At 37.2% G+C, this 25,816-nt stretch overlaps 1 protein-coding gene across 1 annotated transcript; it reads right to left on the reverse strand.

Annotated features, from left to right (window-relative positions):
* Positions 1-597: 597 nt before the first annotated feature.
* On the reverse strand, positions 598-25,791 carry Cmc2 (C-X9-C motif containing 2). Its single transcript, XM_005318456.5, has 4 exons — positions 25,642-25,791; positions 14,341-14,452; positions 5,626-5,697; positions 598-968 (listed from the first exon to the last, which is right to left on the reverse strand). Exons 1-4 carry the CDS (start codon positions 25,767-25,769, stop codon positions 882-884), a joined length of 399 nt encoding a protein of 132 aa, XP_005318513.2. The 5' UTR covers positions 25,770-25,791; the 3' UTR covers positions 598-881.
* Between the last annotated feature and the right edge of the window lie 25 nt (positions 25,792-25,816).

The following is a 25,816-nucleotide window of genomic DNA, read 5'->3' on the forward strand; positions in this document are numbered from 1 at the left end:
ATGTTCATTAGGGTTGTTCCATGGTGTCTGAGGGGGTACTGGTTCCAGGATCCCTTTGGATACCCAAAGCCACAGATGTTCCAGTCCTTTCATGGCATAGCGTTTACATAGAACCTACATGCATCCTCCTGTATACTTTAAATCATCTCTAGATTACTTACATTATGTAATGAAATGTAAATGCTATATAAATAGCTATTATACTGTATTGTTTACAAAAAGATAGGAAAATAGTCTGTACATGTTCAATACTGATGCAACTTTTTCAAATATTTTCAATCTATCATCAGAGGGGTCAACTATGAACATTTTCATAAAATGACTTTTTTTCAGTACCAAGGATTGAACTCAGGGCCTTGCACATATAAGACAAGGGCTCTTTACTGAGCCACATCCCCCAGAAAATTACTGTTCAAAAACAATAAAATTGGAATGTTTCCGTATAGTTAACACAGCTGGGATTTTCCCAGAATTCTTCTTGCCCCAGGTTATGTCATCAATGTTTATTCTTCACCATTGCCATATTGCTTTAAAGGGAAGTCTCTTGGCACCATTTTGTGCTAATTCTAGTAAAGTCTAAAAGAAAGGAGAAAAAAATTATTTTAATTACTTTATTGAAGGAGATAGGTTATTCAAACACTACACGGATATCAACAAAGAGCAAAAACATGGAGGAAGTCGGGCTTGTTGGGGAGTTGATAGTACTGAAGGCTCTGCTCAAATGCTCAGAATCTAGTTTTTCATATTTCTCCATGGTTTGACTCTTCAATGATCACTCTCTGTTCAAAGATTCTGGACAACAAATGAGATAAGATTCTTTTGGCTATCAATCAACAGTCCTCAGGTCTTCTCTCAGCCAAGATATCCCGTAAAAATGTAAATTATTTTTCTGATTCCTCCAGAGGACTGAAAAGTCTTTTTCGCATTGCATTGCCATGCTCCCTGCTCCTGGTCCTCTTTTCCATGTACTGGAAAGAAAAAGGGAGAGAAGAGATGGGAGATGATGTCACCTTTTATGCCAGATAAGCCAAATAATAAATGCTATTACTAAAAATTTTTTTAATTGTATTTTTTTTTATTTTACTGAATCTGAGACATTTAGTACAACACTCATTCAATACAGGGTAGCACTTACATCCTAACAGGTACATAATAGTTGCTGAATCGATTGCCTCCCAAAATAAGAATTCAATATTCAATATTTCAGATGGATGAGTTCTGTCCCTGTTCTCCAAGAGTTCACCGTCCAGGAAGTCCTCCAACTCTGCTAAACACATCTAGTTAAGAGGGGCACACCACCTTGAGAGGTGGCCTGTTTAACTGTTGGACAGTTCTACTTGATTCAAAGTTTTCATATTGAACCAAAACGTATATCCCTGTAATCTCTCCTGTTGTCTGTTTCTTCTTGCCTGCTATATTCAAATAACTGATGAATTATGACCCACTCCTCTTCTTCAGGCTGAACAGCATGGGTTTCTACAACTGTTCCACAGCACATTGCTTCTATCTTCTAACATCTGTAAAATGACTTTTATTTAATACCCCACTATAACATCAACTAACTTTTATATTTAAAAATCACTAGAATTAAACACAATATCCTACTAGACAAAGTCTGACAGACATGGTATAATGAACCTAGCTCTTATGTCCTAGTCATACAGTACATTTCTCTAAGTATTACTAAGAATCAATGGCTCTTAGCAGCCACATTATCCTATAGACTCATATGGAAATTTATACCCAGCTGAACTTCCTAAGGTTCTTCATCATGAACAATCATCAAACTTGATTCTCCCTAAATCCTAAATTTCCATAATCAACCTGGATTAAAATGCAATTTTCACCTTGAACATTTCCATGCTAGTACTGTTATGAATAACAGAAAACACAGAGCCAGGCACTTAAAGATTTTCTCAAATGAATGGTTATTAACCTATGTTTAGAACACAAAAATCTGAATATAGTGTTTTATATGTGTATATTTAATGCTTACAACATATACAGAAATATAAACATATTTTAAAGGAGAATCAATATTTCCCCCTGGGCAGAAGAGGAAAAGTTAAAGTAAATTCAAACAGGAAAAAAAAAAATGTGAGTATATGTGAATAGTTGAACATCAAAATCTTCTAGGAGCCAGAGATATGGAAACAGAGGCCACAGAAACTAAAGATTAGTGACAAAGTTAATCAAGGACTTGACTGGAACCCTTCTCCTACTCTTGAACAGTTTTTAAAATATGAGGATTCATGAAGAGTTACTTCACTTTTCTGGGCCAGTAATCTCAAATATAAGGAGCTGGGCTAGAAAATCTTTAAGAATTTTTCTCCATCAAAGATTTTCATTGAAGGATTCTACAAATCTTTTTGAATGATAATTTTTGCCTTCCTCATCAAAAGGCTAAATCAAATTATAGATGAATCACAGAGTCACAGTCATTTCAACAAAAATCATTCTTTTCATCTGTCAAACATTAAATTTCCTCATAAGGTTATTGGGAGGAGCCAACCAAAAATAAACATGGAATTACAGACTCTAAGCATAGAACTTGATACTGGATTGTCTCTGGCAATCAAGACAGAAGGAGGTTCTTAAGGGTAGGTAAGTCTTCAGAACAGTAGTTTGTCATAGGCCCACTAAATGTGTTACAGAGCAAATTATATTAAAATATATGTTTGAGATATCTCCATAGAATTAAAAGAAATGACTATGAAGTCATTTAATCATTTACAAAGCCCCATCAAATGATACAAACAGGATAACCCCCAAAAAACAAAACAATTACGCAGAGCAAAGATGATGATGCAAAAGTAATATCAGTGATTATTTCAATAGAAAAAACAAAAACAGTAAGAAAACAGCAGAGAGAGGCCCAGAAAGAAACACCCAACCCTTTTTCTAGCTAAAAGCTTCATGGAATGAAGTATTTCCATGACTCATGAAAGGAAAGGTAGGAGGAAAGCATCTGAAGTTAGCATTTAAGTAGAGAGGAAATAAAAGACCATAGTTTCAGAGGATTAGAGTATGAAAGGCCAGACAGAAAAGCACTTATAAAGTAGGTAATGAAGCAATATAAAGGAACACAGAAGGGCATGGGGTTGTGACTCAGCAAGCACTCGCCTAGCACGTGTGAGGCACTGGGTTCGATCCTTAGCATCACGTAAAAAATAAATAAATACATAAAGATTATTGTATCCACCTGTAATTAAAAAAATAATAATAATAAAAATAAAAAATAATTTTTAAGAAAGTACATAGAAGACTTAGAAAATAAGTCATGAAAGCTACATGAAAAAACAATATGGGGCTGGGGTTGTAGCTCAGTGGTAGAGTGTTCACCTAGCAGGAGTGAGGCATAAGTTCAATCCTCAACACCAGAAATAAATAAAGTAGCAGATGGGAGTAAAAAAAGGAAACACAAAGCCAGGCACAGTGGCACACACTTGTAATCCAGCGGCTAGGGAGGCTAAGGCAGGAGGATCATGAGTTCAAAGCAAGCCTCAGCAAAAGGAAGGAGCAACTCAGTGAGACTCTATCTTTAAATAAAATACAAAATAGGGCTGGGGATGTGGCTCAGTGGTTGAGTGCCCCTGAGTTGTTTAATCCTGGTACAGGATTAAATCCTATTTAATCCTTTTCCACCCAAAAGAAAAAGAAAATACAAAATATCTACAACATTTTATCAAATAGTCACTGACAGAGCTTAGGATCAACAAGGGGGGAAAATTCGTATCAAGGGGCTGGGGATGTGGCTCAAGCAGTAGCGCGCTCGCCTAGCATGCGTGCGGCCCGGGTTCGATCCTCAGCAGCACCACATACCAACAAAGATGTTGTGTTTGCCGAGAACTAAGAAAAAATAAATGTTAAAATTCTCTCTCTCTCTCTCTCTGTCCCCCCCCCCTCACTCTCTCTTTAAAAAAAAAAAAAAAGAAAATTCGTATCAAGTTCTAATCACCACAGCAAAATTATTAAACTATTTGGAGGAAAAAAATTTAAACATAGGAAAAAGCCATACAATTGAAAGCATGTAAAAACACCACCACCACACCAGCTATATCAATAAAATAGTATGGGTTGATCATAAGTTTATTATTAAGTTAGTCCTAGATTTCGTTTCCATACGAACTAGCTTTTATATATGAAGGAAAACATCTTTCCAAAACAATTATTTTAAAAGCCAGTTGTGGTCACACACACCTCTAATTCTAGCTACTCAGGAGACTGAGGCATGAGAAATACAAGTTCAAGGTCAGTGCAGGTGACTTAGTTAGACCTTGTCTCAAAAGGGGGGGGGCATTGGGGCTGGTAGGACTGTAGCTCAGTGGCATAGCACTTGTCTAGCATGTGCAAGGCCGTGGGTTTGATCCCCACTACAAAGGGAAACAATCATTTTAAAACACTAATATACATATTTGTGCACACAAAGAAAATTATCACCCTTAATACAGAATTCCAGGAAGTTCTTCAAATAGTAATGATAATGTCACACTGAAACAGGGATTCTTTTTTCTTTTTGTTGGACCTGGGGTTGAACTTAGGGATGCTCTACCACTGAGCCACATGCCCAGCCCTTTTTTTATATTTTATTTGGAGACAGGGTCTCCTAAATTGCTTAGGGCCTTGCTAAGTTGCTGAGGCTGGTCTTGAATTTGCGATCCTCCTACCTCGGCCTCCCAAGCTGCTGGTATTATGGGCCTGTACCACGGGGCCCAGCTTGAAACAGAGATTTTAAGAAGCAAAACCAATACAAACAAACAAACAAAAAACCCAGAGTAGAAAATATGCAAAAAGAAAAAAGATAAATGCTGGGCAGTTTCAAACATTTCAACCTTTCCATCTGAGACTAGATGAAAAAAGAAAATAAGTTTGAAATACAGAAAATGAAAATTGGAACAGATTTTTTGTCGATATTATGTGTGTATATGTACACATATTCATAATTATGTATGTATACATACACATATATTTTTAGTCATTACATGTTTTTAAAGGTTTTGAACATAAAAACCTGAAATGCAGACTACAGATGGAATTAAATTTTTAAAGGTTTAAAATGCCCTCTGCTTGGTTAGTAGTACCAGGAAATAGACAACAAATTAGGTATTTTGGCTATTTGCCCAAAGCCAAGTCATAACTTAAATGTAAGTTAACTATGTTAACTTAAGATGACACCTTCCCAAAAAAGTCCAATAAGAGCCCTTTGACTTCTACAGCATAACTATGAAGAAATTCAGGACTTTACAGTTGTTTCCTTAATGTAAGGAAACAGGCCCAGAGAGTTCAGTCATCTGCTGATCAAGGGCTAATTGATTGATGCAACTAAGTCTGATCAGAGACTCAACTTTCTTAAATCTTAAAATTGATCCAACTTGAATTCTCCAGGAAAACAAAGTTTTCATGTGTGTGTGTGTGTGTGTGTGTGTGTATTTATCAAAAAGACAGCAGTGTTCTAAACCGTCCCCAAAGCAGGCTTTCATTTTTCTTCTGGGTTTTCAATGGGTGGTCATACATACAAATGTTCTGTTAGGCCAAAACTGAAGGACATTTTAATAATGTTAACAACACATAATATTTTACATGTTCTGTTATTCAAGTACCTCCAGCCTTTGACATTCTTCTTACCTCATTCTTCAAGCATTTTCTCATCTCCCGATCAAGAGCGTTGCAATGACCAAAAAATTTCAGAATGTTGTGCTAAAAGGAAGAAAAGGGGTAAAATATTCATCCCATAATATGCCAAGGTCTCTGGCACACAGAATTTAATTCTTATGGAATTGAATTTACTGTGTTTCTTTGTAAAGAAGCAAATAAATAATAGTTAAATGTACCAAATATATAAACAGTCTTATCCTGGTCCTTGCTACCTAGAAGAAAAAAATGCTCCATAGGTGGAATGAAACAAAGGTCTTTACCTAGATAACAGAAAAGTCTCCTAGCCCATCAAAACCTCACACAGAGTGTCAAAGCTTAACACCTCATACCCCTTTCCTGAAGGGACACGTTAAAAGCTCAGAGCAATCCATTCTCTAAGACAGGGACTGCTGTCAAGCTGCAGTGTGCCTACAGTGAAATAAGTAGTGACTTCACTAGCAAGCACTCTGTCCCTTAAGAGTAATTATTTAATAAAATGCTTAGTGCCAGAGCATTTCCTCGTTTGCCTCCATTCAAAATGTCACCAAAATACATCAGAGACACACACTATCATTACACGACCCACAGTATAAGCCATTCAAATAAGCCACTAGTTTATAATAAAAGGAAATCTAAGTCTGCTTAGATTTCCTTTTATTATAAAACAACAACAAAAAATTCCTCCCGGTTTCAAATCCTATGACTGAAGGCAAAAAGTAGCAGTGCTGTAAAGCAGGCTAAGAGGAAGGACCATAATTAGTGTTTACACATCACAACTTTTAAGGGTGGGTCAGATAGCACAGCCATCTGCTGTAATGACAGGCCGTAAATGCTGAACTTGTGTTTGTAGTAAGCACATTTCCCCCTTCTCTTTCTAATTATGGCTTTCATGGAAACCAGACAGCACATAATTAGCAAGCTATGCCTACTTCTCTTTCTTTTTTCTCCTCACTGCCACTTTATAAGCATTTTTCAGGTCCACACTGAATAAATGGTCAAGATTCTTTCTGGCAAACCTTTAAAGATAGTATAACACCTCCTATTTGTTACCTAATGGCCTTTTCAGAATAAATATTTCCTGTGTATTTTCTCAAACTACTTCTTTGGCAACAAATAAACAGAGACAATGCATTTTCACCCCTTCTAATAATAAACATGTAGCAAAAAAAAAATTAGACACGTAGAATGCAAGATAATATTTCAGTTTAGTGCACATTTGTTCATATCATCCACATACAAGCACTAATATGCTTCTTTTCACCTCAACATTAAGCCCAAAGAAGAAATTATACTCTTGTGACATCATGTGAAAAAGGTTAAGCCCAATGCCCCCATTGAAACTGGTACAAAAATGCCTGTGGACTGCAATTCTATTGTACACACAGGGCAACTGTTTCTGGTGCCTGGTATCTACTTCTAGAGATCCAAACCAACTGATCATTGAATAAGTGAGTCAATCAGGAGACAACTGAGAACCTTCAACGTGGAGAACTATGTCCCAGACACTGAGCAAGAATGTTCTTCGCCCCATCTCAGCACACAGGAAGAGGGAAGAAAAAAATGAAGCAACTGCCATAAAATAGTAGTCTAGTCCAGGGACACTGAGGAACTTGCAAGACCTTTTCTGGAGATGTACAAGTACAAAACTATTTTCCTAATGATTCTAGGACCTTCTTTTTTCCTTTATTTTCAACTTCTCACAAGGATACAGAACTTTTCCCTGGGCTCCATGAAGTCTGTCACAAGAGATTGAACATACAGGCAAATAGGAGAAGCCAGCTGTATTTTATTAATACAGACATAAGAGAATGGTTAAAAATGCACATGCAATGTCATCCTTTTCACTTTCTTTCATTGAATAATAAAATTTGTATGAAAATTAGTGCTAATGTGAAATAGTCTATTTTTAAATAATTTTTAAATTTATCAACTTTAATTTATAATTCAGTAAATACTGATAGGTATTACCCACCTAAGTAAAAAGCTCATTGGAGGCCCCAGTAATGTTCAAGAATGTAAAGGAGTCCTGAAACCCAAAGAATTGCCATGAAGCAGGAGATGCTTTATGAATGTGCATAGAGTATAGTGACTGTGGCACGATAACCTAGGCCAGGAAAGGAGAAAACAGAGGGGAAATGGCCCAACCAAGCTGAAGAAAACCTGGAGAATGATAAAACCTGGCTCAGGAAATGGTTAAGCAGAGACAGTGAGAATGCTCTAAGGTGAGCAAAGGCAAGTATAAAGGTTTAGAGGAAATAATATTCTCCAGCACATAAAGAAAACACTAGGAAGGTGGGGAGAAGTCATGGGAGAGAGGTAGATTCCAAGAGTTACCTATCGATGGGTTTTATGAAGACTAAAGCTCAAAAACAAAAAAATTCTCAGGCAAAGGGAGGCATTTAAGGAGAGCAATAAACTTATTTTTGAAAAATCACTCCAGATGCAGCATGAAAAGTAAAAGAGATGAAAAACAGGAGACCAGATAAAAATCCTAATCAGACACTGCTGTCATGGATTATGTTGGTGGCATGGGCAATAGAAAACAATGATTCAAGAATTGGGCAACACCTGGTAAGTTCACATGATAGATGAGGCTGATGGACAAATTAAAGATGACACTGGCTTCTGGCTTGGACAAGGAAATGTCATGAAGACAGAAAGAGATTTTAAATAAGAGGTAAGATGAGCTTGGGTTTGGACATTATTGAGTTTATTTGCACAACATTTAAGTCCACTAGAGTCGAGATAAAAAGACATGTAATTCAGGGGGAAAAAAAATCTGAGCTAGAGATATTAGTCTCTGAGATGATGGGAGTGAATGAATTTTTCCAGGAGGTATAGTATAGGAGAAAAACAGGGCAAGAATAGAGGGGAGACTGCCAGGGAGACAGAAAAGTGGCCAAAGAAACAGAAGGAAGACCACAGAAGATAGAAGTACGGTACAAGCCTGGAGAAGCACGTTTTGATAAGGAAGCAAACCAGCCTGGAAGAGTGAGGAAACAACTGAAAGGCCCCATGAAACTAACAACAGTGCAGTCACTAGTGACCCTAGCACCGTAGTGAAGGCAGAAGCCAAACTGAAGAAAAAACATTATTATTTTTTAAATATTTATTTATTTATTTATTTATTTATTTATTTATTTATTGTAGTTGGACACAATATCTTTATTTTATTTATTCTTATGTGGTGCTGAGGATCGAACCCAGGGCCTCACACATGCTAGGTAAGCCCCAGCCCCAGCACAAGAGAAAATATTATTTTAATAGCTCACACCAACAAAAGCAATGAAGGCTACCAGACAACTGGGATTACAAAGGGATTTTATGTATTCATTTTCTCAGGATGGAAAAGATGTGGGCATTTGAACACCCTAACAGAAGACCAAATTTAAAAAAAAAAAAAAAAAAAGGAAAACCATGAAAATTGAAAAAAAAAAAAAAAGCCTGATAAAGCCAATTGTTAATGAGCTGATTTTTGGGTGGTAGAGAAAAATTATTTGCTTTGCACTTTCTTAGGCTTTTTTAAACACTATTTCCAAAGACATGTATTACTTACACGTTACTTTTATAAATCAGAAAAAATAACATTAAAGGGTTCCACATAGCTTTGAAGAAAACAGCTCTTCTAAATTCTGTATTTTAACTGTAGATAACCTATGTCTTGCTGACAAACGTAGGCAAAACAGGCCAGTAGATCAGAAGCAGCCTGTAGATACTGACGGCTAAGGAAATGACATTTGGCTTCGAAGACCATAGAAGAACCATAAAACACAGGAAGAATGATAAAAGCACAGCAAGTTAGGATCATGTGGAGATAAAAAACAGCCCTGCACTTCAAGGACTGGAGAGAGCTGTAGAATTCCAGTACAGAAAGGAGCATGCGAAATGATGGTTTAGTCAACAAAGAGATTAAACTGCAGAATTACAAATTCAGGGCTGGAAGACATCTTAAGACAACTTTATCCATTCATTCCAGTGATTAAACTGAAATTTCATTTGTTTAACATGTGTCTAATATTCCTGGACAATGCAGGAAACAGGTAGAATTTCGAGCTTTTAATAAACAGTAAACCACGAAAGTATCCACATATGGTACATTTCCACTTACATCAAGTATAAACCCAGGTAGAAATGAACTCTATTATAAGGACTTAAAATGGCTAGTTATCCTTCTTGGGGTGTGATTTGCAGGGAGCACAGAGAGCTTTGGGGTGATGATGCTGGCTTAACCAAGGTGGTGAAAAAATGGGCATGAGTTTGTGAAAAATCTGTCTCCTATTATCTGCAGTATTTCCTTACTGCTCAACCCTGAAATACACAGCAGCCAATTTCAGAACTGCTGATCCATACACTACAAAACCCAAACTCTACCAACAACAGCTCTTTCAGACTATAGCCTATATTCAAATTACTTGGGTCAGTTCATTTATTCCTTGACTAGATAACTCATTTCAAAAAGCTAGGTTCACTTGTTATTTGTATTCCAGTTTTTGTTTTTCTTCCCATCCTTTCTCACCCTTTTAAAACTTAGCATGTAAAACATTAAAGATTAAAAAGGCAAAAATTATGTAAGAGATGCCATCAGAAATTTCATTTCCCCATTCTCTTGACCTTGCTCCCACCTGTCCCCCAGAAGGTAATGAATCTCATTAATTTCAGGTGTATTTTGTCTTTTTGCACACAAGAGATCCAAGTGGTTTTGCTTTCTCCTTTTCTAAAGAAATGCTAGAATACTGTAGTTTTGCTTTCTCCTTTTCTAAAGAAATGCTAGAATACTGTAAACACTCTCTCACTTCAATTTTCTTCAAAGAATCCTGGAAGACATTTCTTGTCAGTTCATAGAAATTTTTATGTTTTAGAGTCCAAGACCCAACTGAAAGACTCCCAACTGAAACAATGTGAGCAAAAATGAAGTACTGGATTATAACACAATGTATAAAACAAATATGCATAAGTCCACACTGATGTAAATAAATAAATGGGAGAAGACACCAGGTCTCCAGAACTCTAATAAATTATCTATGTGGACACTCCACCTTCAAAGAGGAAAGGGCCTAACTTCCAGTCCCTCAATATAGGCTGTGCACAGTGAATTCCTTCTGGAGTTATGGAAGGTGGGAAACAGTAACTTTAAGGGAAAGAAGTCGGACAAATACTACTTAATAAGGCCACTCCAATCAACATCAAAAGAGCTCAATCACACACATGTGTAACCTCAACACAATGTGTGCTGAATATGGTACTTGACCTCTATGGTTTTCCTCCCAAACTCATACCACCATGAGTATAACCATGAGAAAACATATGACACGTTCAAATAAAGGAACATCCTAAAATACCTGACCAGTAAACCTCAATATTATCAAGTCATCAAAAACAAAGAAAGAAACTGCCACAGCCAAGAGTAGTCTTGAGGAGTTACAACAAAAGCATGCAACCTGGTGTCCTGAGGAAATCCTGTAACAGGAAATCAGGACAACACCTAACCTGAGAAATCTGAACGAAGCACGACTTTAATTAATGATCATGTATCTATTAGTTCATTAACCACAACAAACGTACCTTCCTAATGTGTTCATAGGAGATAGTAGGTGTGAGATATACATGAACGCTGTGCTGGAAAAAATATTTACAATAAACTTATTAAAGGCCTTACATGCCCAATCAATCATAATACAAATTTTTAAATATGGGCAAAAGATTTTATATGAATGGCCAATAAGTACATGAAAAGATGCTCAAAATCACTAGCCACCAGGGAAATACAATCTAAAACCAACAGAAAACACTACTATAATACCCACAGGTTGGAGAGAGTGAAAAATTTTTACAATATTAAGTGCTGGTGAAAATAGGGTGCAGGGGGCTGGGGATGTGGCTCAAGTGGTAGCGCGCTCGCCTGGCACGCGGGCAGCCCGGGTTCGATCCTCAGCACCACATACAAACAAAGATGTTGTGTCCGCCGAAAACTAAAGGAAATAAATATTTTTTTAAAATTCTCTCTCTCTCTCTCTCAAAAAAAAAAAAGAAAAAGAAAAGAAAATAGGGTGCAGGTAGAAACATAAAATAGTACTGAATGGAAAAGTCTGGCAGTTTCTTATAAACACTTACTTACCACACCACCTAGTCATTCCACTTCCAGGGATTTACCCAAGTGAAATAAAAAGATATCCACACAAATACTTGTATACAAATGTTCATAGCAGCTTTATTCAAAACAACATAACTGCAAACAACCTAAATATCCATCAATAGGCAAGTAAACTGGCATAATTCATACAATGGAATACCACTTAGAAATAAAAATGAATGAATTAATGACATATCCAACAAACTCTATTAGCTTCAAAAAATATGGAACAATACACAAAAACATACAATGTAGAGTACATTTATAACAAATTCTAGAATAGCAAAACTAATCTACATTAACAAAAAGTAGTTCAGGGGTTACCTGGGCCAAGGTGAGAAATGGGGACTGCAAAGCCACACAGGGAACTCTAATACGAAAGAAATGTTGTTTACCTCAACTGTGACAATAATTGGTTGTCAAAAATGTTGGTCAAAAATCAAAGTGTACACTTAAATAGCTGTTTTACTGTATGAAATTATACTTCAAAAGTTAATTCTTCAAAAGTCTATCTTTAGTTCCAATGATCTGAAATATCCTCTTCATTATAAGAAATCCTTTTGAAATAAAAAAAAAAGTAATATTTGATTCCTATTTAAATAGTCATGGACCAGGCTAGGGGTATAGCTCAGTTGGTAGAGTGCTTGTCTAACATGCACAAGGACCTGGGTTCAATCCCTAGCACCACCGAAAACATTGGGGTTGTGGCTCAATGGTAAAGTGCTTGCCTAGCCCATGTGAGGCACTGGGTTGCACCCTTAGCACCACATAACAAATGAAATAAAAGCATGCTGTCCATCTACAACCACAAAAATAAAAATTAAACAACAACAGCAAAAAAATCATGGACCAAAGAGCAGTATGCAAATAACATGTAACAAAGAATACTTAAAAATTAAGGATTGAAAAACTGAATCCCTTAATCTGGTTAACCTAGGAAGTAAATATGAAAAACAGCATTTCTTCACATATGCATAATGTTATGAAAACACAACACACTTCTAAAGGTTAAATTGGCAAAATCATTAAGGATAAGACTAACATATTACCCTACAAAATCTCTTTCTCTCCAAAGCTTCTTTCTGGTAGTGGACCCTCCCTGTTTTCCTTTTACTATAACTCACTACATACAGAGCTGAAACATTCTGTATTGAGTCAATATAAATAATCAGTTCCTGTTTTTTAAAAAGTAAAAGTTGTGCCAGGTACAGTGGCCCATGCCTGTAATCCCAGTGATTCAGAATGCTAAAGCAAGAGGACTGCAATTTTGAGGTCAGCCTCAGCAACTTAATGAAGTCCTAAGCAACTTAGTGAGAGCCTGTCTCAAAATAAAAATTCAAAAGGGCTGAGGAAGTGGCTCAGTGATAAAGCATCACATGGGTTCAATGCCTACTACCAAAAAATAAAAAAAAAAATCAGAAGTTGTGTTTCAGTTATGCAGTCTAGCTCAATTATCAGCTGAGTCAATTCAGGAATAGTGGGGCAGTCCCCGAGACTTGATTTAAAAGTATGGTGAAGGGGATGTGGCTCAAGAGGTAGCACACTCGCCTGGCATGCATGCGGCCCGGATTCGATCCTCAGCACCACATACAAACAAAGATGTTGTGTCCGCCGAAAATTAAAATAATAAATATTTAAAAAGTCTCTCTCTCTCTCTAAATAAAAATAAATAAATAAAAGTATGGTGAAAATGGTTTACCTAAAGTATACTGACATCAAGTAAAAATATGACTTCACAGGCTAAGTATTTCTTAGTACCTGACTTTTGGTCTTTAATTTTTATTCATTTAAGTATTATTATTAAATGAGATACATTGAAAGTTTATAAGTATCATGAGAAAAGAAACTAATTCACCATGCGAAGTAAAACACAAATATTTCCTACAACTATGTCATGCATCAAATGTAGGAGGAAAAGCTAAATATTCAATATCTATAAAAATGTCAGCTTGACTTAATGCATTCTAAGTATGGGTTTCTTTTCTTCCTTTTTTTTCCCTCTTTTTTTGCAGTACTGGGGATTGAACCCAGGGCCTTATACATCCTAGGCAAAGCACTGTAACACTGGACTATAATCCCCAGCCCTCTATTTAGGTCTAATCATTGAATTGCTTCCATTTCACTAACAATTAAATCCATCAGATTAGGCTGATCATAAATTAAATGTAACTAACATCTAATTATATAAAATGTTTCAATTACCATAAAACAGAGTGGTAGCCGTTAAGAAACAGATAATCTTAGAATAACTCCTTCATGATCAGAAGAGTCAGAGCTGAACTGTTCTATTATTAAGAATGGGAAAGATATTTCACTGAAAGAACACAATTTCCAACTACTACATACTGTTTCAGAAGTTCTCTAAACAAACTATCATGGCTTTATTTTTACTAATCATAAAAGGAGGTGGTTTCTTTAAAAGAAAAATTTTACATCATTTGCTAATGTTTAAAACATAAGCTCAGATCCACTACTAAGACATTATCATTTCTTTCCATTAACAGAGATAACATTTTACATTAGTGTGTTGTACCTAAGTTTCTTTGTATTTTATGGTCATTTTTCTGCACTCTTACATTTTTGTGACATTCCTTAAGCAAGTTAATCAAGATGTTGCATTCTTCAGTGTGCAAGTGCGAAGATAAGTCAGGATGCATCTTTGGGAGGTGATGATCACAGCAGTGCAACCTGTGAATATAAGAATGACTTGAATATGGATGAATACATTTGTGAATACCACTTAAAAGAAATTTCAATAAGAACCCCAAATGACCTTCATCAGAAAAGAATGTTAACCATTAACCAGCAGTGAGACTTTAGGCAAACTATTAAATATCAGCCTCTGCTTCCTTATCTAATGATTTCAGGAGTGTTTAATAGAACCTGCATCCAGAAGCAGGAACCATAAAGAGAAATAAGTGGAAATAAGAGCTCCCAAGCAAAAACAGCTTGCCTGATTTCAAATATTTTCCTCAGATTCCTTAAATTGATTATTCCTCATTTTGTTCAGCGGAAATTCCACCTATTAAGAGAATTGGTTTATAAATTCATTTAAAACACCTATTCTCCTGAGAAGGCTAAAGGACTATTAGTTAGTCTCTTATTAGTATGAATTAATACAGACTGCTTTCTTCTTAACATCTGCTAAGACACCTGGTTAGACAATGAAGTAGAATAAGAAGCATATATGAATTTTTTTTCAAGTGGAGCAATTATGTCCAGAAAATTAATTATTACACTGAAAACAGGAAGTACTAGAGACACGGAGAAAACAGACGCCTTGTGCAGTGTTTGTGGGACTGTAAAACAGTGCACAGTAGAAAACAGTATGGTGGCTGATCAAATATCAAAAACAGAGTTGCCATATGATCCAGCAATTCCACTTCTGCTTATACATATCCAAAAGAACTGAAGCAGGGTCCTATTACACCAATGTAACACATTATTCCCCAGTTAAAATAAGTCACCCAAGTGTCCACAGACAGATGAATAGACAAGCATGATATGGTATACATATAATGGAATATTATTTCCTTAAAAAGGAAAAAAATTCATACTATTTAAATTCATATTATTTCCTTAAAAAGGAAAGAAAATAGAATGGTGTTTACCTGGAGCAGGGGGAGGAGAATTAGGAGTTACTGTTTAATGGGTAAGAGAGAGTTACAGAGATAGATGGTGGTGATAGTCAAACAACATTATGAATATGTCTTTTGTTTTCCTGGTGCTGAGGACTGAACCCAAAAACACTCTACTACTGAACTATATTCCTAGTCCTTTTTTTTTTAAAACAGGGTCTAAATTGCTCAGGCTGGCCTGGAATTTGTGATCATAACTTCACTACACCTGGCATGAACTATATGCTTAAAAATGGTTAAGATGGCAATTATTAGAATTTTTCAAAAAGAAAAAGAAAACAGGAGAAAATTTAAACATTAGATTGAGCAAAAAGTTCTGATATATCACAAGCACAAACCATAAAATAAAAATTCACATATTATCAAAACCACAATCTTTCACACTTCAAAAAACACCACGAAGAATAATGACATGTTAATATCATCAACTATAATAAATGTATCAGTGTGGTTCAGGGTGTTGACGGCTATGCTTGAATAGGGGAAGGAGATATATGGCAGCTCTGTCTGTACTTTGGGTTCAACTTTGCTATGAACTTACCACTACTCTAAAATAGAAAATCTATTTTAAAAGACAAACTATAAACCAGAAGATATTTGCAAATCACATGATAAAGTATTTGTATTCTTGTTACTAGAACACAAAAAACTGCTTATAATTTAGTAAGACCAAGAATCCAATTTGTAAAACAGACCCACCAGCAAGCAAAAAAATGGGCAAAAATTTGAATATATCACAAAAAATAAAGGAATGATTAATTAAGCACATGAAAAGATGCTCAACCCCATTAGTCTTTAGGAAAATGCAAATTAAAATTACAAAGAGATATCACTACTCCTATCAGCTACACAGATGCTCCTCAACAGCAGGGTTATACCCAGATAGACCTATTTTAATCTAAATATACTGTGAGTCAAAAATGCATTTAATACAGTAATCCAATGAACATTGTAGCTTTGCCTTGCCAGTCTGAAATGTGCTCAGAACACTTGCATTAACGAACAGTTGGGCAAAATCATCTAACACAAAACCTATTTTATAAATAAAGCATTGAATATCTCTTGTAATTATGGAACAGTACACTGAAAGTGTGAAACAGAGTAGTTATGCAGTACTCACCATTAATGTACACAGATGAAAACACACTGGCCCTGAAGAATGTTTGATGCATTGAACTAAAATTAACTGCTGGATGATGTGGATGCTACAGCAACAAGAGTACTGACTCCTCTCTCTTCTGACAAGACTTGAGAATAACTGGTGGAAGGCACTGAGGCATTGACACTTGTTGACAGTTTAGCAGGCATAGTGTTTTTCAGAAAGAGATCAAGTTTTGACTGTACAGTCAGTTTCTTTTCTTCATTATATATTTCTCTATAGCAAGCAAGAGCATCTTGAATCTGCCTGTCAGCTCTTGCGTATCTCTCATAATTGCTGTCCATTTCTTCTAACATCCGCATACCGCTGCTGATAGTAGCAAATGCCTCTGCAAGTTTTTTTGCTGTGAACTTTCTTGGTGCCTTCCATATAATTTCTTCCTCTGCTTTAACTTCTTTACTTCTTTCCTTCTCTGGTTCAATTAGCTCCTCATTGGAAATCTCTTCAGTTTTAATGCTGACAATTTCATGAATATCGTCTTCATGGATGTCTAATTTTAATTGCTTCCCAAGAGTTAATATGTTGTTACTTACCATATCATCAACAGCAGGGCCTTTGTTAAAACCTTTGAATGCGTTCACATATGTCTTCAAAACTTTCTTCCAAATGCAGTTCATGCATTGTTGTGTGACTTCTTCCCATGCTGCAGCAATGTTCTGGATAGCATTTAGAATGTTAAAACCTTTCCAAAATTCCTGGAGTGTTTGGCCAGATTCAGTTGCTTCAACAGCCTGAGCAAATGTCTGGCGTAAATAGTGTGCTTTGAAGGCAGCTATTGCACCTTGGTCCATTGGTTGAATGAGTGTGGTTGTGTTGAGTGGCAAATAAACCACCTTTACATCAGGATGCATGGCTCCAATATGTTGTGGATGCCCTGGAGCGTCATCTAAGATCAGAAGAATCCTGAATGGGATATTGTTTTGCCTACAATATTCTCTTGCCTGTGGAATAAAACAGTTCAAAAACCAGTCTTCAAACAACACTGAAGTCATCCAGGCTTTCTTATTATGGCGATAATAAACAGGAAGTGTATGCTTGCTCACATTCTTAAATGCTCTAGGGTTCTCTGAGTGGTAGATGAGAAAAGGCTTTAATTTGAATCCTGAAACATTTCCACCCAAAAGCACAGTTACATGGTCTCTGAATCCTGGTATTGTCTTGTACTCCTGAGGAACGTATGTATGCTCAGGCAGACGCTTCCAGAACAAGCTTGTTTCATCAACATTAAATATCTGTTCTGGTAAATATTTCTGATCCACAATTATCCTATGCAGCTCTTCCTTAAAAGCTTCAGCACATTCAATATCGGCACTTGCTGCCTCACCACTGACCTTCACAGTGTGAAAATTATGACGCCTTTTGAAGCGCTGGAACCACCCATGACTTGCAGTAAACATCTGTGTGTATGTAGGATCAGCATGTTCTTTCAGCATATTGAAAAGACTTCTTGCCTTAGCCTGGATCATCAGGAGACTAAGTGGTGCACGCTTTCGTATCTGCTCATCTATCCACTCAACAAGTAATTTTTCCATATCATCAATTGGCCCGGCTCTTTTCTTTGTAATGACAGTGGATTTAACTGATGCTGACGATTTCACTGCATCGCTGATTCGTTTCTTATCCTTTAAGATGGTTGAGATCGTGGACTGTGACAGTCCTGACTCCCGTGCAATGACCATTACTGGCTTGCCACCTTCATGCTGAGCAATTATTTTGAGTTTCATCTCAAGAGTAATTGCCTTCCTCCTCTTCTTTTCACCAGAAGCAGGAGACACAGATGGGCGTTTTGTAGACATGATGGGATGCAAAAATACAAAACACAAAATCCAAAAAGTGTTGGCAACACAGTACACTGCAAAGTTTACCCTTGTGATCACGTGGCTGTCTGGGAGCTATAGCTGGCAGCTGCTGCCCACCACTGAGTGAGAGTATTGTACCGCATATCGCCAGCCAGGGAACAGATTGAAATTCAAAATTCGATGAATGGTTTCTACTGAAAATGTATTGCTAGCACATCATTGTAAAGTTGAAAGCTCATAAGTCGAACCATCATTAAGTCAGGGACCGTCTGTAATCAAAAAGTCAGACAATACCAAGCATTGGTTAGGATATGGAGAAACTGCACACAGGAGAAATGAAAATATAAATCCACCCAAAGACATGTATGTGCATGTATGTGCATGTTCACAGCAGTATTATTCATAACAGCTAATACTGGAAACTATCCAGATGTCCAGGGAATTGGATAAACAAAATGTGGTATATCTACATAATGGCATGCCATTTTGCAATTAGAAGAAATGAACCACTGATACATGCTCTAGCAATGATGACCTCAACAGCCCATAGCCAGATGCAAGAGACTATATACTGCATCAGTCCATTTATATACAATGTATAGAAAAATAAAAGGCAAATTTACAGATACAAAAAGCAAATCAGATGAGAGTGATGATTAATTTGTAACTGTGAACAAGGGAATCTCTTCCAGTAATGAAAGTGTTCTAAAACTGGATTGTGGCAATGGTTGCACAATTTTACAAATCTACTAAAATATTACAAAGGTCGAGTTTTATGAAAAGTAAATTATACCTCAATAAAAGCTGTTTAAAAAAAAAGTTCTGGGCTGGGGTTGTGGCTCAGTGGTAGAACACTTGCCTAGCACATGTGAAACCCTGGATTCGCTCCTCAGCACCACATGAAAATAAATAAATAAAATAAAGGTATTGAGTCTAACTACAACTAAAAAGTAAATATATTTTTTTAAATATTTAAAAAAAGTTTCAAGAATGTATGAAACTTGAAAGTATTATGTTAAACACAGTAAGCCAAACTCAGAAAGCCAAGGGTCATGTTTTCTCTCATATGTTTAAGAGGAAAAAGGAAAAGAAAGGGGTGTGTGTGGGGGTATTTCATGAATCTCTAAGATAAAGACCAATAGAGGAAAAGGATCAGGGGGAGCATGTACCAATGTGTATGATGTATAATTATAACACACCAATACAAAACATGTGGAAAAAATAAGAACAATGAAAAGAAAAAGATGTGTTAATTTATAAGTTCTGAAAAATTCAAAATGCCCATTACTCCCAACAAATACAAAAACAACAACAAAAATATTTGAACAAACAATTTCAAAGGATTACAGCACAGCTAATTCAGACTGGAACTTTATCGGTAGATCACTATCTCATTCAGTAATTACGACCACACACACACACACACACACACACACACACACACACTCTCTATCACACACAAACATACCACAGGTGAAGGTCACGAATCAAGCTATTACACCCAGCTAAGAATTTATTTGAATGAAAAACAGAAAGGCAGCCAAGTTCAAATTTTGTTTACTTGGCACTGATTACAAAGTCTTATAACAGAAATTTATTGTTTCAGGAGAATCAAATTGTATGTAGTTCAACAATGTAAGTCATCTAATATTGTACTAATATTACGTACCTACATTTATGTATAAGTTATCTGGTTTCCACCTCATTGTCTCTAAAAAGAAACACTAGCTTAGCCACCTAAAAAATGTCTTTAACATTTTATTCTGTAAATTTATTTGATAATGTTTTTGTGCAGTTCTATCAATTAGACCTCAAATGTAGGGCTGTACGGTTCAGAAACAAGCTTATGATGTACAGAAATAACCTCTTTAATTGGCAAAGTAAATATAGATGGTCCCCTACCTACAACTGTTCTTACTGATTTCTTGACTTACAATGGTACAAAGGCCATAACTTCAGAAACCGTACTTCATTGCTCTTCTCCGGAGCAAACAGTATGCAGCACAATACCCTGACACTCACTCTTGATGATGGCAGTGGCAGTAGCATAACTCCCAGCCACATGATCACAAGGGGAACCACATACTCTACAGTGTACTTATTGTGTTGCCATCACTTTTTTGGATGTTGTGTTTGGTTTTCACATTCCATCAGGTCTACAAAACACCCATCTGTGTATGTGCGTGAAATAATCAACACTTGATTATAAAATAGTCTTTGTATTAAGTGATTCTGCCCAACTAGAGGCTAGTGTAAATATTCTGAGCATACTTAAGAAAGGCTAGGCTAGCTATGATGTAAGCCTAGGTATGATAAATGCATATTTTTACTTACATTTTCAACTTATGATAGGTTTATCTGAACACAACCCAATGAAAGTCCAGGAGCATCTTTTACTTGAGGAGACACTTGGTGCTAAGATACTATATACATACACACTGTATATAAGCACAAGTACACACACTGGTATGTAAAAACACAATGTAAAATATAGAATAAAATATATTCTCCTCTCTTCATAACAAAAATTTATTTCAAACATGTAAGCTACTGTTAATCCAGCCAAGGAACCAATAAGAAATCTCTCCTTTTCCTTTTTAAATTTTTTTTTAAATATTTATTTTTTAGTTATAGTTGGACACAATACCTTTATTTCACTTATTTATTTTTATGTGGTGCTGAGGATCGAACCCAGGGTCCCGCATGTGTGAGGCGAGCGCTCTACCACTGAGCCACAACCCCAGCCCTAAAATTGTATTTTAGTTTTTAAAAATTTTTTTTAAAGAGAGAGAGAGCGAGAGAGAGACAGAGAGAATTTTTTAAAATATTTATTTTTTAGCTTTTGGCAGACACAACATCTTTGTTGGTATGTGGTGCTGAGGATCGAACCCGGGCCGCACACATGCCAGGCGAGCGCACTACCGCTTGAGCCACATCTCCAGCCCAAATTTTATTTTTAATTGACAAATAATATTTGTATCCTTTTATTTATGGGATTCTCCTAATTTTTTATCCTAGATGACTATTTCATAAAAATTAAATGGTTTCTGCTTCCTTCTCCTACTCTTCTTGGTATGAATTACTACTTAAAGCTCTAAACACTCACCCTTATCTAATTCCTTGTAATACAAATCATTTCCCTCTTTCCTCCACCACATCTTTTTTCCACCATGTTTTCTTCAGATAGATAGCTTCCGCCCCTTTCCCTCTACCCACCCTGAGCCTATGCTATGCTCTCTTCCACGCACCCATGTCACCTGGCTTTCCCCAAACATCAGTGCATACACAGATGTACTACTGTTTCTCTTGGGTGTAATATACAAAGTATGACTATAAGTGTGACAACAGTGCTGTTCTCTCAGAACACAGATGAGCAAGTGCTGATACTTCCTGTAGTTGTCTTCCTACTCTAATTAAACACTCAGAATTCAAGGCATTTTTTAATGAACTGAAGAAAAATCTAGATATATACTCCATATTCTTATTTTTTAAATTTCTTCAAAACCATAAGATGGTATCAACATTATTAGCTTAGAAAATAATTTGGTGAATTAATGTGCTAGACAGTCTTAACGATCCAACAACCATACAAAATGAATAATACCCTTTTAAATTCAGCTGAACCTTAAAGAAACTATCTTTTTGTAGGTCAAAACATGCATCACCCACATTTTCATAGAAAAATTAAGTCCCAGGTCACACAGTAAGTGACAGTTAACTACCCACCTCTCATCCTGACGGATTTTTCCCATGTTCAAAATAGTAAAGACATACCTTCTTAGCATGAAATAAATTCAGACAGGAAAAAACTGTTTTAGGCTAGGTTGTAACTAAGGGGTAGAGCACTTGTCTAGCATGAGTGAGGCACTGGGTTCGATCCTCAGCACCACATAGAAATAAATAAATAAAAATAAATGCATTGTGTCTATCTACAACTAAAATAATAAAGAAAAAAACTTCTCAAAGAACCTCTGGTTGGCCTAGTTTACTAGGCACTAATTCCAGGCCTAAATTCCAAATACGTTAATATGGTACTTTCCTGTATTATTACTAATAGAGGGCTTATGAATATCAAGAAATAGAATATTACTATACTAGTCACTGGTCAGCCTACACAGAATACTGACAAATCCTACTAGGACCAGGCATGGAGAGGGATGTTCATGTTAGAAATGGGTCTGACACTAGATTAAAACAGAAAACCACTGATGAAACAGGGACTACTTACCAACTTAGAGAAGCCCACAACAGAGAGGAGATACAAATAAGAAACAGTCAGATTAAAAAGGACATTGGATTTGAAGGAAAATGTGTGTAGATTTATTTAGGACAAAAGTTGTGGACTTGACTTTCCTAGGTTATATAACTTTGGTTACTAATTTGAGATCTGTCTCCTCTTCCATAAAAAGGAATTAACTTTTGACTTGTATCTCACAGGTTTAAAACAATTTGTGTGTTTGAAATAGTGAACAGTAAGTATGGCATGTGTGTCTCTGAAGTTCTCAGTCATATGGTGTGAAAGACTGACCTGAATCTACTCTGTGATGTGTCTGAAGATAAAACTGGAACCAAAGGGTGAAAGTACAAAAGCAGATGTCACGTTCATGGGAGTCTAACAACAAAACAGGCCATGTGCACCTGTGTTTTATCTGTTGTAATGTGCCCAAAAGAGACTGGCTACATCAACATAGGACATTATAGGGTATATTCTTCATCATATTCTTAAGTTTCTTCTCAAATATAAGTTCCCAATTAATTTATTTCAAGCCACTTCCAAAAATAAAATGCACATCCAAAGAATAAACACTTGCTATGACTAAGAATCCAGAAGGACTGGAGGTGTAGCTCAGTGGAGGAGTATGTGCTTAGCCGGTGCAAGACCCTGGATTCAATACCCAGCATCTCTATCTATCTCTCTCTCTCTCTCTCTCTCTCTCTCTCTCACACACACACACACACACACACATACCAGAAAACAATCTCAAAAAGGTAGTGTTGGGCTGGGATTGTGGCTCAGCGGTAGAACCCGGGTTCTATCCTCAGCACCACATAAAAATAAAGGAATTGTATCCATCTACACCTAAAAAATAAATATTTTTAAAAGAAAGGTAGTGTCAAAGTAAATATGAACATCAATACCACGGTTGAAACAAAAGTGAAGGGAACATTCATTGTAATAAGACCCTGTGCACAGTGTTTGCAATGAGGGTAATAAATCCCATCCAAATTGTATTAAACACAAAATTTCAATCTTACCAGAAATCATTTTTAAAAGTCTATTCTAGTAACACTATTATAACTCAAAGTATTTCTTACAAACTAAAAGAAAGTATATAAACACAAAACTTCAGTTCCACCTTTACACTGATCTTTATAAGTCACCAGAAAGATAAACTTGTCACAATTACACCTCCTTCTCCGTTCCAGCTTCCTCAAGTATGAACACAAGGATACTAAGATAGTTCAATGAAACAAAAATTTTCCATTGTGAAACATTGGTATTTTACTATATGGCTAATAAAGCTCCTAATAAAGCAATTTTAACTTTTTCTTGAGGGTTGGCTGGGAGGGTGAAAGCAGTAGGGTACTCTCAGGGTACTCTCAATAAAAATATAAAAACTAAAATTTTATTTTATTTACTCTTCATTTACCACAACTGTGAGGCAAAATGTTCCTAATGAATATTCTGAGAGAGTACATTTCAACCACAAGATGGCACAATTCTAGAAAATAAATAAAGAACTTCAATACAAAGAAAAGGGATAAGTATTCCAATAACAGACTTTGGAATATCTATAATCACAGGGGAAACCCTGTATTTTAATGCCATCTGTTTTTTTTTTCCTTTGGAAATACCTTGCTACTGGTTTGGCTGTACCAGAAATAAATTTATACTACAGTTAAAATTTCTAATGTTATTTTAAAATAAGAAGAAAAAAAAAGGTCGGAAAAGTCTCTTGTTCAGGGTCTCTTTAAGATCTGTTCTAGAAAAAAATATCAATATTTAATGTTTCCTAAAATGGTTATTATAAAGCCTATATTTCATAAAGTCCTGATACTAATTAAATGAGTACTTTCAAAACTTTTTCAAACTATGAACCATGCTGCACCAGAGGTAGCAAAAACAGCATGAGTGTGTCCACCCTACTCACTCCTCATCACTGCTGCAAAGCAACCGAGTCTGAACTACATCACTCCTAGGGTAGAGACCTGTTGCTACTGACAGCAACCAGGAGGCTGACTAGGGAGGACTTAACAATGACTTCTCCAAATAACTGCACAAGGACTGGGCCTCAGTAGCTTTCCCTGATCATTTATCTGTACTTGCTAGGTGCGAAGCCCTCTGCCAAGTCACGAAGATTTCAAAGACAACATTAACCCATACATGTGGAAGGTGCGGAGATGACTGACAGGATGCTCCTGTAAAAACATGCAGAAAATGACCAACGAGTGTGTTGAATGCTGAATTTATGTTTATCAGAGATTGAGAAATAATTCGCACCCTAACACACAAAAAAGATACAGGCCTCGCACCTAGCAAGTACAGAAATGATTAGGGAAAGCTACTGAGGACTCGTTTTAAACCAACTGAACAAGTGCAAAGACCTGTATGTTAGGGAAAGGGTGCCGCACCAGAGGGCCCTTGCTACTGCACACTTACATTCATTGAAGGTTCCCAAGTTCTCCGCTTCCTTAAGACTACCCAAGACGTCTCCTGTGAAGACCAGCACGGTCATCTTTAAAGCCCGCAAAAGGTGAGAACGTCTACTTTCCTGGACAAGTGCAACGATGGGGATCGTGAGTCGGATTAGGGCAACTCTGAAGCTAAAAGGCGCCCTAGAAGGCTCCAGTGACAGCAATAATGAAGCCTGCCAGGCGCTCCCCGCGTTTTCAAACTGCGCTTCGGAAACCGACGCGTGGACAACACCCATTATGCAGGCGCGGCGGCCGAGGCTCGGAAGCAGAGGGCCAGCCAAGGTCACCAGGCTCGCGAGGGGCGGGCGGACGCCGAGGGTCAGGAGTGCAGGACACCCATGGGCTGCCTGGGGCGGCGGCATGTCCCCAGCGCACGCGGAGGGCAGAGCACTCGTGAAGCACCTGAGCCACCACTGAGAACTGCCCGGCCCGTGGCTCCGCCGGGTCCTCCTCGCTCAGCCACCTAGGCACCGCGAAGGGCAGGCCACCCGAGCGACGCGGGCGTCACGGCCTCCACGCGCGCACAGACACGGCGAGGCCCAGCCGCGGTTCTCAGAACCTTTCCCCCGCGCCCCCAGGACTCACCGACTCGCGGCCGAAAGCCAAGTCTTACAGAGACCCGAAGGCCGGGTGCCCAGGGCTCGCACAGCCGTCCCGCAGGAAGCGAACTCCCAGCCGCGACCCGCCCCGCCTCCGTCGCGGCCTGGGCGCATGCGCAAGGCGGCCCGGACGGGCCCATCCCGCGGCGCCAAGGGGGAAA

This window comes from Ictidomys tridecemlineatus, chromosome 15 (assembly GCF_052094955.1).
Source record: "Ictidomys tridecemlineatus isolate mIctTri1 chromosome 15, mIctTri1.hap1, whole genome shotgun sequence".
Classification (NCBI taxonomy): Eukaryota; Metazoa; Chordata; class Mammalia; order Rodentia; family Sciuridae; genus Ictidomys; species Ictidomys tridecemlineatus.

Excerpts from the sequence above, each read along its gene's own strand:
- Cmc2 (XM_005318456.5), bottom strand. The coding sequence starts at position 25,769 with ATGCGCCCAGGCCGCGACGGAGGCGGGGCGGGTCGCGGCTGGGAGTTC. Across the intron at positions 14,453-25,641 it reads TGGCTTTCGGCCGCGAGTCG|GTTGCACTGCTGTGATCATC; the intron begins GTGAGTCCTGGG and ends TTATATTCACAG. Across the intron at positions 969-5,625 it reads GAAAATGCTTGAAGAATGAG|TACATGGAAAAGAGGACCAG; the intron begins GTAAGAAGAATG and ends TTTTCTTTCCAG.